The following is a 13064-nucleotide window of genomic DNA, read 5'->3' on the forward strand; positions in this document are numbered from 1 at the left end:
TGGAAGGATGAAGAATGGAAGGAGGGAAAGGGTATACAGAAGCTGGTGAGGGCACGCTGAGTCTGAGGTACCCGAGTGGAGCTGAACACAGAAGTGAAGGTCGTGGGAGAAGTCAGGGTGGGGAAGCAGAGGCTCTGCAGACAGCAAGAAGGGTGCACTGGTTTGAAAAGTTAAGGTGGAGGCACACAAATCCCAAAGACAGATACTTTGACCTTGCGGCCCCTCCACGCTACCGCCAGCTCCATCCCACGTGGCTCCTCCGCCCCGCACCCCGAGCGCGGCCGCTGCGAAGCGGGAGTCCTCCGGCCACGAAGGACCGCGGGCTGGGAGCGCCGAGGCGCCGGGCACTTGAGCTGGTTGCGCACGCAGCGTCCTCTAGGTCGGTCTGGGTGCCGGCTCCCGAGCGGCTGCGGGACCCTGTGTCTGCGTCCTCACCCGCTCAACAGCTCAGCTTGCTCCTCGGCCTCCACGCGCTCCCCGCAGGCAGTGCCCTCCCGCCGCCAACCCGGCTCCCGGCGGCGCGGCCCCGCGCACCATAGAGACGAGGTCCGCCGTCGGCCCAGACCGCCCTCCTGCGGGTTAGAGCGCCCTCCTCGCCGTCACTTTTGGTCGCCGGGAGCCGTTAGGTGAGGAAGCCGGCGGCTGAGGCGGACGCCGATTGGGCAAACTCCGAGGGAGGGAAAAGCGTGCCGGGACCAGCGTTTGCTCGCTGAGCCTCGAAGGGGAGTGGGCCCGCGGCCCGGTCAACCCCGCTGCCCGCGGAGCGCGGCCGTGAACCTGGGCCGGGGCCTTCGGCCTCGGGCTGGGAAGAGCCCGAGAGGGAGCCAGGCTTCTCTGCGGCCTGAGGTGGAGGAGGCGGGGGAGGAGGGGGAGTGCGGAGTCGGTCTCATCCCCGCTCCTCGACGCCAACACCTGCCGACAGCGCGTTGAGATGGCCGACCATCCCACTACTCCCAACCCCGTGCAGACCCTGCAGGAGGAGGCGGTGTGCGCCATCTGCCTCGATTACTTCACGGACCCCGTGTCCATCGGCTGCGGCCACAACTTCTGCCGAGGGTGTGTGACCCAGCTGTGGGGCAAGGAAGACGAGGACAGGGACGAAGAGGAAGGTGAATGGGAGGAGGACGACGGCGGCCAGGCCGTGGGGGCCGTCGGTGGATGGGACAGCTCCATTCGAGAGGTCTTGTACCAGGAGAGTGCTGACGAGTTGTTCCAGGACCCAGAGGAGGACGAACCCTGGGTCGGAGACAGTGGCATAAGGAACTGGGACCACGTGGACTACGTGTGGGACCCGGAAGAAGAGGAGGAAGACGGGGGCTATTACCTGGAGGACCTGGGAATTGACATCTACGAAGAGGAGGAGGTACTGGAAGAATATGAGGAGGAAGAAGAGCTGTATCCTGACACCCACCAGCCTCCTCCCCCGGCCCCTCCGGCCCCTCCGGCCCCTCCGCGGCAGTTCACCTGCCCCCAGTGCCGAAAGAGCTTTACAAGTCGCAGCTTTCGCCCCAACTTGCAGCTGGCCAACATGGTCCAGGTGATTCGCCATATGTGCCCCACTCCGTACTCAGCGAGCCTGGGGAATGATGAGGGTATCTGCTCCAAACACCAAAAAGCCCTGAAGCTCTTCTGTGAGGTGGACAACGAGGCCATCTGTGTGGTGTGCCTGGAGTCCAAGAGCCACCAGCAGCACAGCGTGGTGCCATTGGAGGAGGTGGCGCAGGAGTACGCGGTGAGAGGCTTAAATTAGGGAATATGGAAGTTCGGACAGGAGTTGGGAGGGATGGGTGCTTGTTTAATTTTTTTGTTTGTTTGTTAGAGATTGAGGGTGGGGGTTACAGAGGAGAAAGATGAAAACATGTGGACAAAGGAAGCTGAGCAAAAACATGACAGAAGCTGACCATTGTTGTCATTCCCTTTCAGTAAACCTACCCCAGTGGTCGGCAAACTCATTAGTCAACAGAGCCAAATATCAATAGTACAACGATTGAAATTTCCTTTGAGAGCCAAATTTTTTAAACTGAAACTTCTTCTAACGCCACTTCTTCAAAATAGACTCGCCCAGGCCGTGGTATTTTGTGGAAGAGCCACACTCAAGGGGCCAAAGAGCCGCATGTGGCTCACGAGCCGCGGTTTGCCGACCACTGACCTAGGTATAAGGGATAGAGGTAACAGATCCCTAGTACTTAATTTCTGTCTGATGTGAGTTGAGTTTATCCCTAACCAAGATTCCAGGACTCTTAACACATAGGAATGGAAAGCTGTAGTACTTGAAGATAATAGACTTCTAAGCACAAGCAGTATCAAAACATAACTGGACTACTAAGAGCAGCTGGCCATGCCCCATTACCAACTGGCCATGTCCTGGTCACTGTTTCCCTAGTATGATGTAGAGTGAAGGACTTAGGATCAGATGACCTGTCTCATCTTAGGCAGGTTTCAACCTGTTAGCATTACTTTTTCCCTAGGCTTGTCACAATTAAGAGATCACGTGTGCCCTGGCCAGTGTGGTTCAGTTGGTCGAGTGTCGTCCTGTGCACAGAAAGGTCGCCAGTTCAATTACCGGTCAGGGCATATGCCAAGGTTGTGGGCTCAATCCCCAGTCAGGGTGCATGCAGGAGGCAGGCGATTGATGTTTCTCTCTCCCCCATCCCTTCTTCTCTCTAATATATAGATAGATAGATAGATAGATAGATAGATAGATATAGAGATATAGATATATATAGATATAGATATATAGAGAGAGATCATGTGTTAAAATATTTTATAAACCATAAGGCACTGTTTACTTTTATATTTTACTTTCTTCTTTGTCTTCCCTTCTTTGGATTTTGACTTGGTTAATGCCTTGCTTTCTAGTTCTCATCTGAGTATTAGAAAGTTGACGCAATGACAAGTCAGTGTGAATACTATCTTCCTTACCAGAACCTAGGTGATGTGGCCCCTTGCAGTACCCAAGGAAGAAGAGGTTGTCTTCAGGCCCATAAAAGCCTTAACCTGGAGGATATTTAGTAGCAGCTGCTCACATCTCAGTAGTGCTTTACAATTTATAAAATGTATTTCCTCATGTTCTCCTACAGCAGTGATTTTCAAACTGTGGGTTTTCACCAGTTAGTGGGTCTTAAAATAAATGAGTCATGCCCAGCATTATTTAAAAACTAAATAGAAAAAAAAAAAACTAAATAGAAAATATCAGAGTGCATGGAGCAAAGGAAGGGTATCTATAAAAACTGTTTCAACCGGTCGCTATGACATGCACTGACCACCAGGGGGCAGACACTCAACACAGGAGCTGCCCCCCCTAGTGGTCAGTGTGCTCCCACACCCAACCTCCCTCAGTCCCTCTCCCAGACCCCTCCCACTCCCAGCTGGCCAGCCTGGGACTGGGCTCCAATCCCCAGCCAGGCCGAGGACCCCACCCGTGCATGAATTCGTGCACCAGACCTCTAGTTGTTTTATAAAACTTGTAAATTATATATACACATGTGTATACTTGGTCCAGAGTAAAAGGTATTGCCTACTCTGAGTTGCAGTCAAAACACAAGCAGAACATCATATATTAGACATTATCCCCACACACACACTCATTTTACAGTAGCTATTGGTAACTACACAGTTAAGATAAATCTTTACAAATCACTGCTAATTCCATATTAAGGTGACTTTAAGGACAAACCCAAGCACCCACTTTCCACCAGGGTAATAATTAAATTTGCCTACAAACGGAACTATGTTCTGTACACATCGGGATTTTAGTACACTGAAGCTGAGGAAAAGTAACCTTACATTCCTCTGTTAGAATTTTTCTGGAAAGGATTTGAAACTGGAATTTTAAAAGCCAGTTTAAACAAGAGAAAAGAGGTGGTCTCTTCAACTGGGAAGGTGAGATAACACTCATTTGAAACCTGAAAATTACTTATAAACAAATTCAGTTAAAGAAATTGGGGATAATCCCTTTTGAAATATAGAATATTTAAAATAAAACCTTTACTCTTTTTTTTAAATGTTTTTATTGATTTTTAGAGATAGAGGAAAGACAAAGGATAGATAGAAACATCAATGATGAGAGAAAAATCATCAATCGGCTGCCTCCTGCATGCCCCCTACTGGGGATCAAGCCCACAACCCGGGAATATGCCCTGACTAGGAATTGAAACAGCAACTTCTTGGTTCCGGGTTTGACGATCAACTGCTGAGCCACACTGGCCGGGCTTACTTTGAAATACACACCAGAACTTAGATATCACTGCCAAACATAGGAATTACAATGAAAAGGTAAAAATCTTTTGTTTTATGTAAGTTATGTGTAAATTGATAGTAATTGGCATATTCTTTCATTCTTTATACAGTTCAGTTTTGTAACTTGCTTTCAATGGTGAATGCACATTATTTAGAATTTTACTAAACAAAAGTCTTATAATAGTTAACATTGTATAAAGAACTATTTTTGTACAATAGCTTATTTAACATACATTATCCATCTCACAGTTCTGGTTACATGAATTCTCTCGTCAGCTACTAATTCAATACAAGTTTTTTATCTACTTTGGAGTGGTCAGGCTTTTTAGATTTAGGCGTTATGAATAGAGTTGTTACTTATCAATGATTTTCAGGAATAGGAGAGAAAGGCATTCCCCGCCCCACCCCTCCACAACTTATATCAGCATTGCAGGGTATGGGGAGTTATAGTGGGTAGAGCAAGCAGCATTCAGATGAGGCCTATACTACTTAATGAGGTATTTAACAGGCTAGGTAGCCACAGAGTTCATTTATACTATTGCATATCCAGGATAGTTATATTGTTTTGAGTTATAATGTTCTTTTTTTTTAATTTTTTTATCCTATTGTTCAAAGTATTACAGATATCACCTACCCCCTCCCCATGATCCCCCTTCTCCCCTGCATGTGCCTCCTCCACCTTCACCCCACTATTGTCTATGTCCATGGGTTATGCATATATGCATATAAGTTCTTTGGTTAATCTCTTCCCACCCCCACCCCCCAAAGTCAATGTTCTTTTAAAGTTTAAGGTTTAATTTTGTATAAAAAGAGGCTTTTTAGCTCTGAAAACTTATTTACATCTTCCTTTTTGTCCATCCCATGAGTTAGAGTTCATCTTGACTCTTCAAGCTAGAATCAGAGGATTATGAAGTAAGATCATTTAGATTTGACCAAGGGCACCGTTAAATGGTGTCAGGTTTTAGGCGGCAGATGGGTGTATAAAAAGAAAATGAACAAAGAATTTCACCTACGGGGGCTCGGGCATAGCTGGATGCCTGTATCGCCCTGCCACCCAGCTGCCGCCTATAGTCATTCATCGCTCTGCAAGAGGGACCAGATGCTTCCATCATCAATACTCCTAGTTTATGTTTTTTCCTTTGACATAGCTAAAGATGACAGCCAATTTTTTTTGAGGTTTTTATCAAGCATATATTCACGTTATGATGTAGAAGATAGGGTCTACTTCTCCAGTTGAGTTATTTGAGTGTTGGGCAGTGACACCATGACAAACACTGTTAAATTTATGCCATTAAAAACAGTGTTCTGCAAAGCACAATTCTCTTCAGCTTTAAGATTGGACTGTATTGGAATATTAACAGGAATCTTCAAAGGCCATGAAAACTTAATGTTAAATAGCCCTTTTAATTGCAAAGGAGAAACTTGTGAAACCTTACATTCCAAGTACTGTCACAACTTTAAGAGGAAATTGAGGAATCCCAGAATTTCTTCATTTACTTCTGCAATTTTAACAACAAATTGATGACTGAGCATATCACTCTTCAGGTTTTAAAAAACATCAGCTCATCTTTCTTTGCTATTAGTTGAGATGAATCTACTGACAAAGGAAATTGTGCTTTGCTTATTATCACAGTTAGGCTTAAAAAACCATGGATGTGCTGTTTTCATAAGCCTCGTACTTGACCCCTAAAGACAACTTATTTTTGAAACTGTATCAAGTAAACTGAGTTTGTTGAAACGTTATAGTATTTATTGATGGTGCTACAGCAATGGCATGTTTTAGATCTGTTTGTTTCGTTTTGGGGGGCAAAAATTGAAGAAAATCAGTATTCAAGATGTTCTGCAATAGTCAATGCCAACCATAGACTTCCATCTATCTGCCCACAATCTACTGGAAATCTTCAGCCTTGCTGTCAGCATCATTGTTTGAAAAACGTTACATTTGATCCCAGTTTGCCTTGGGTTTTGAAGATCTGAATGCTGTTCAGAGTGTTTTCTGTTGTATACTGAGGTTCCTTGGTCATTAAAGAACTGAATTCAGCTGAATTTATGGTCAGAACAACAGAATTTGGAATACCAATGACAGAACAACCCTGATTTTAGAACACCAACAACAAGAACCTGTACTTTAAAAATTAAAACTTTCAGAATGTAACACATTGAAGTTTAAAATACATTGACCCTGAAATGTCCAGGAGCAAACACCAGCACTGCTCATTATTAAATACTTTAAGCAAAATTTGCCAAAAATCCAGCTACAGACAGCAAACTCATGCTAACAATGTCTAATTTTCTTGGTCAGTCTTTTGAGGACCAGATTCATGAATGTTATTTCAAGAAAAAAAGTGAAATATACAGAACTATTTTGGGGTGATGTATTCTTTGGTAGCTTTTGGGAAGAATGTGTTTCACACTGATATTTAGTTTTCACTGGAAGAACTTCAGAAGGATTTTATGGAACTCAAAAGTCCGACTGTTTATACCAGACAACTTCCAGATACTCTAGAGAAATTTAGATGTCAAACGACTAAACAGAATACTTCATTCCATTTTTTCCTTGTATCGTAAAAGCTTTTTTTCTTTCTTTTTTTTTTTTTTTTTTTGCTATATCTAGCTGTGGGGAGAAAACAGTGAAAGAATGTTGTTAAACGGGGTAGGTTTTGTTGCATCTTCTACACTGCCCAGGAAAAAAAGTTAAGGTATAACTGTTACATGGTTATCACATCATCTGAATAAAGTTTTGCCTTCCAAGATTACCATTTTTTTAATTGATTTTAGTTGTGATACTTAATTTTGAAAATTTAAATATCACTGGAAGGAAAATGTAAGATTTTTAGGTATATGAGTAGAGGTGTGCGTTACAAAAATGTTGAGCAAAACTGATGTATCCATATCCACCAGATGCTCATCTGTTTATTGCATGTCTTCCCTACTAGGTTTAGCTACTGACCACTGTATCAAAGTCAGACTGTTTAAACTTGCTCCTCTCTACTCCTGTGGCTGTTCCCGGGACCTCATTTTCACACAGACTTGCTACATACCTGAAATCCTCAACTCCAATTGCACTATGATCTTAGCTCTTAGCTTTCTGGTGCAGTTAAAAACACTCATTACACTAGCTAACGTTCCACCAACTTCTAATTGTTTTCCTTCCCAATTTATTAGATACTTGGCCAGCCTTACTTACTATCCTACTGAGCCTGGACCTTGTGATTGGTCTTAGCATGAAGAACTGGTTCATGTTATGGTCTAGACCAGGGCTTCTCAACCTTGGCACTGTTGACACATTTTGAGTGAGCTAATTTTTTGGTGATGGGGAGAGGGTTGTGCATTGTAGGATACTTAAGAATCTCTGGACTCTACCTACTAGATGTAAGTAGCACCACTCCACCAGTTGTGACAACAGACGTCTCCAGACATTGCAGGATGAGATGTCAGGGAAGTAAGGGTACACAATCATCCCTAGCTGATAACTACTGTTGTAGATGCAAGGAAACTGGTCATATCCACAGACTAGCCTCACTTAGGCCCTATAGCCAGTGCCTGGCATAGTTGTTCAAGTGTTCAGTGGAAGAATAGCCTTACCTAGCTGGACCCTTACTAAATGTAGTCTTAACATCAGTAGGTTAATTGATAGGACCCAGACTTCTCCCAGCTCTTGGCTTGCAGATGGCAGGGTCAGCAAGCCTTTTATAAACATTACGCTGCCTGTGTCACTGACATTTGGGAGAACAGGACAGTGACAGAGCAGTATATGAAATCAAGATCTAGAAATTATTAGTAAAAAGCAATCACTTTAGTTACTGTTTCAGCAAGGCCACAGGGCAGTCTTTTGTTTTTTAAGTATTACGCAAAACTAATACAGGAAACCAGAGCCTATCTACTCTTGTCAGAGTGTGGGTTGCCCTGCATTGGTACATATGAATATCAGCCCCTAAAGTACTTCCTTAAAAGCTAAGACTCCCCTGCCATTGGTCATCAACCTCTGGCCACTATGCCATGCCTCCTGAAACTTTTATAGGACCTATAATTTCCTTGCTATTTCCCACCCCAATCCCTGAGCCCCTCTGAAAGTTATCCTGTAACAGTGAAGTTATTACAAATATGTATTGACTAATAAAATAAGACTAGAGGCCCAGTGACCAAATTCGTGCGTGGGGCGGCGGGGGGGTTGGGAGGGGGTCCCTCAGCCCGGCCTGCACCGTCTCCAATCCAGGACCCCTCCAGGGATGTCTGATTGCCTCTCGAAATCCAGAACCGCTGGCTCCTAACCACTCACCTGCCTGCCCGATTGCCCCTAACTGCCTCTGCCTCGCCCCGTACCCAGGACCCAGGACCCCCTCCCTCTGGCCAGCCGCAGGCACACAGGACCCAAGCTGGCTTCACCCGGGCAGGCCGCTTCACCTGGGACCACAGAACGGGCAGCTTGTCCCTCTCCTGGGCCACAGCCACAGGTGCTGGCGCCCAGGATTGCGGGGCAGGCGACTTGTCCCTCTCCCGGACCGCAGTCTGGTTGGTCCATTCCTCTCTTGCGAGCTCATTTGTGCCTGGCTGGTCCCCATTCCTCTCTCCCCAGTGTTGAGTGTCTGAGCTATGATGGCATGACAACCATTTGCATATTAGCTCTTTATTATATAGAATTACAAAGAGGGCGAGGCAGGCTTACTAGTCCTATACTAGATCTAATAGGACTTTCTACACTGATGGATGTGTTCTAAATCTATGCTGTCCAATACAGCAGGTACCACTGGCTATGTATGACTTTTGAGCTCTTGAAATGTGGCTAGTGCAACTCAGGAACTGAATTTTCAATTGTGTTTAATTTTAATTGATTTTAAATAGTTATACTTGGCTGATGGCTAAAGTACGTTGAATTCTCCTTCCTAGGGCCCTAAAGAGTAATAGCAAGTCCAAAGGAAAGATGAAAATAAGCCAAAAAACAAGTGCAATTTCTTTACCCAATCAGGAGAGAAAAGCTGTAAAGTGATTATTTTTAGGCATATAAGGAGAACATATTTAAAAGGCTTTCTTGTATTTTTTAAAAAATATATTTTATTGATTTTTTACAGAGAGGAAAGGAGAGGGATAGAGAGGTAGAAACATTGATGAGAGAGAAACAACAATCAGCTGCCTCCTACACACCCCCTACTGGAGATGTGCCCACAACCAAGGTACATGCCCTTGACCGGACTCGAACCTGGGACCTTTCAGTCCGCAGGCCGACACTCTATCCACTGAGCCAAACCGGTTAGGGCTTTCTTGTATTTTTTAAAAATGTAACCAAAACGGCCTTGAGCCAGTTTCACTTATAGGGGATTTGACAGGGTTTTAATAGAAATTTAGCTTTTTAAAAAAAAATTGTATTAACCCCTTCACAAAAAAAGCTGGGAGACTGGGTCCTCAAAACAGGAAAAGTATAAATGAGGTTTTATTTGGTACATGATGTAGGGCAAAACCTAGTATTAAGCAGGTAAGTGAATTCTTCCCTTTATCATTTCACAGCAAATCCTGACAGGATGGTGAGGAGGACTTGGAGTCCTAGAAGGGAAAGCAGTTTGTGTTGACAGTATTAATGAGGAAATTGAGAGATGTAGGAAGAACAGGGCTAAAAAGGAGACCATGAGAGGTAATGGTGGTGATATATTACATTTTTAATGACAGTTTTGGCCCACAAACCAGAGAGTCCTCAGAGGTACAGTATGAGAATTCTGTGCTTGGGGAAATGGCTCATTTCTGCATGTGAGAAATACAGGAGAAGCAACAAGGCTCCTGTTATCAGGAGACCTGCAAAGAGGAAGTAAATGGCCTCTAAGTTAGTACTTTTCTCCCCCTTCCAAAGGGGGGAATGGACATCTCAGAGATTTGTATTAAAGAATAGGAAGGCTTGCACAGCCTGCATGGCTCAGCAGTTGAGCATCCACCTATGAACCAGGAGGTCACAGTTCGATTCCCGGTCAGGGCACATGCCCAGGTTGTGGGCTTAATCCCAAGTTGGGGGCATGCAGGAGGCAGCCGATCAATGATTTTCTCTCATCACTGATGTTTCTCTCTCGCCCTCTCCCTTCCTCTCTGAAATCAATAAAAATATATTAAACATACACCGGAACTCTCATTCCTCCATAGCTATTTGATGTTCAAACTTAGGCCTTCCTGACTTCTTCATCCTAATGTACTTGGATCCAGAGTTGGTCTGAGGCTTCTGGTTGACAATTCCATTTGGCACCAAGATGGGCCCAGAAATACAAAGGGGGATCCATGTGGCCTAGAAGAGGCTCCCTGAAGGTCACATAACCCTTTTTCGTCTGCCATTTCCTAGGCACCCATAATCCCCTCTTCCCCTACAGCAAAGGATGGAATTTCTCAGCAGACCTGGCTTCATAACCCAAGTGTGAGCAGGAAATACTGTCTCCTCTTCAGCCCTCTTATCTTGTGGTAAGCTAACCAGCTTCAAGGTTCCATCTCAATACATTCTCCTGACCCTGGTTCATATGAAATCCTCTTCCTGGTAATAAACTCAGAAAAGGCACCTTGGGTCACAACTTTTATTTCTCCCCTACCACCTAATGCTGCTTTAAATCCTTTAATAAAGCCAAAAGCTTGCCTTCTCCCTTCATTTCTTATAGTCCTGCCTGGACCAGGCCTACTTCCCCAGCTTCTGACTCTGCACATCAGGTAAAGCACCCAAGGCCTAGGGGGTCCCACAGTCCCTCTCCCAGGGAAGACCCAACAGAATGCCTTAGGACCTGCTTCCTGGGGGACTGTTAGATCTCAGATTTCTGCCTAAGATGAACACCGAGTCTTTATCAAGAGGGGAAAAAAGGCATGTGATTTCTTGTAAGTACTGTTCCCAGTATTGATGTAATGCCACATCCCCACTTCTTACTAGGAGGAATGGACAGAACCTATCATTATACCCCCATGTTTCCTTGTCAGCAATCTTTTTAAGCTAATTCTATAGGCCTCAGTCATTAAATATTTTTTATACACATTCCAATACTAAACTCTGGGGTGAAGGTAGCGTAGGGAGAAGAGAGATGAGTTGGAAGAGAGATTCAACTCCTCACAAGGCCTTTGGGAAGTCATCAGTCCCTCCCTTCATAGGTCTCATGATCCTCCTAGAGACTCTCCCGTCCAGCTTCAGAACTCCTTGTTTCTAGTCTTACTTCAACCTAGCCTACAATGTGGTAACCAATACCTTCTAGCAAACTCAAGTCTAGGCAGGAGAGGGATGAGAATCCTAAAAAGAAGTCCTTTGATTTCAGGACAAATTCCAATTTCCTTAGCACCACCTCTGGTTTCATCCTCTTCTCCCTTTCCTCTTGAAACCATCTCTCCCAAGCTTGCATGCATACCACTTGTACGCCTCTTCCCTGTGCAGATCCTGTTTCCTGAACATCCTCCCTCGCATTAGTCACTTGCCCTTTAAGTCTGAGGCTGGCCACCAAGATTAGACTCTTCCACATGCCAAACTCTCTAGCTTGTGCTGGGAATGCAACATGTGAGCAGAAACAGACCAGTCCCTGTCCTCAGAGTACTCAGAAGAGAGCCCCAAGGGGTTCAACAGCAAATTGAGCTAAGTGTTATGAAGGCCCAGCACACTATGAGGGCATGAAACAAAGGAGCCTGGCTGAGAACTGAAGTCACAGAGCACTTTCCTGACGTGGCAACCTGAGCTGAGACCTTAAAGAAGCTTAGATTTAACTAAGAAATGTGAGGTGGGATATGGTGGGCCTTCGTTTCCCTCAGCTTCGCAACTACCACCTACAACAGCACTCACCTGAGCCTTCAAGGGAAAACCTATTTCACCTGAGTGCTGGCAGAAAGGGAATGAAGGTCTCTGCTCCTTGGAGAAGGAATCATGGGCCTCTGGCAAGAAGTCCAAGGGGCTCTTTCCAGTTATGCAGGTCTTGTGGGCCCTCCAGAAAAGGAATGTTGAGACAGAGTTCCTTAGAAGAACCTCTCCAGTCTCCTCTTGGGATCCTTACCTTGTGTGGAATGGAGAAGATGCCTATAGGGACATGAGAGAGGGGGAAGCCCAGGGGTTCTAACAAGAAGTGGGTGAGTTGCCGAAACCGGTTTGGCTCAGTGGATAGAGCGTCGGCCTGCGGACTCAAAGGTCCCGGGTTCGATTCCGGTCAAGGGCATGTACCTTGGTTGCGGGCACATCCCCAGTAGGGGGTGTGCAGGAGGCAGCTGGTCGATGTTTCTCTCTCATCGATGTTTCTAACTCTCTATCCCTCTCTCTTCCTCTCTGTAAAAAATCAATAAAATATATTTTTTTAAAAAAAAGAAGTGGGTGAGACCCAGTTGAATTCCCAGCTAGGATTGGTGGGGCTGAGCCCAGCCCAAAAGAGTTCTGCCTAAAAGAGCGTTTAGGGGTGGGGGAGGCTCTGAATACAGTTGGAATTTTCCCCAAAGGCCAGGTAGGTCCTCCAGCGGGCTTCCACCTCTTAAGAGGCTAGAGAAAAGATGTTCTGGATAAGACTCGCTGGAGGCACAGCTGATTTTCAGATACATCCCACAGCTGAGGGACGTCACCCCAATGGAAGGAGCTCAGCTCTCGGCTCTCTTTGAGGACGACCAGTGAATCTAGATTCCTGGTTGAGAGGAGTGAGAAGTCCAGGTGAGCCCTTGAGCTGGGCCAGATGGGGGCCCTGTATACCTAGCAGTGAGCCACAGAGCCCCTGAGGGAAGCAGGTGTGGATGGGGTTTAACTCCAGCTGATCTGAGTTGGAAAGGATGCCCCACCCCTGTCTCCACTCCTAGCTTTACCCAGAGTGGTCTCCAGGGTTGGGGAGACACCTCCCTTGGTTCAAGATTGTCCC

The 13064-nt window shown here is 45.6% G+C and overlaps 1 protein-coding gene across 2 annotated transcripts; it reads left to right on the forward strand.

Annotated features, from left to right (window-relative positions):
- Window positions 1–864: 864 nt before the first annotated feature.
- On the forward strand, window positions 865–10759 carry TRIM52 (tripartite motif containing 52). 2 transcript variants are annotated; one of them, XM_008158683.3, is made up of 2 exons: window positions 865–1732; window positions 10584–10759. In XM_008158683.3, exons 1-2 carry the CDS (start codon window positions 932–934, stop codon window positions 10629–10631), a joined length of 849 nt encoding a protein of 282 aa, XP_008156905.2. In that variant the 5' UTR covers window positions 865–931; the 3' UTR covers window positions 10632–10759. The 2 variants fall into 2 exon arrangements, with proteins under 2 accessions (XP_008156905.2, XP_054573067.1); XM_054717092.1 differs by lacking the exon at window positions 10584–10759 and adding an exon at window positions 5110–5142 and having other exon boundaries at window positions 907–1732.
- The last annotated feature ends 2305 nt before the right edge of the window (window positions 10760–13064 follow it).

The sequence above is a fragment of the Eptesicus fuscus genome, chromosome 6 (genome assembly GCF_027574615.1).
Source record: "Eptesicus fuscus isolate TK198812 chromosome 6, DD_ASM_mEF_20220401, whole genome shotgun sequence".
In the NCBI taxonomy this organism is placed as follows: domain Eukaryota; kingdom Metazoa; phylum Chordata; class Mammalia; order Chiroptera; family Vespertilionidae; genus Eptesicus; species Eptesicus fuscus.

Bases quoted from the DNA above. Each gene is read 5' to 3' on its own strand.
- TRIM52 (XM_008158683.3), top strand. From the start codon at position 932: ATGGCCGACCATCCCACTACTCCCAACCCCGTGCAGACCCTGCAGGAG. The intron at 1,733-10,583 runs GTGAGAGGCTTA...CTTCCCCTACAG, and splicing joins AGGTGGCGCAGGAGTACGCG to CAAAGGATGGAATTTCTCAG.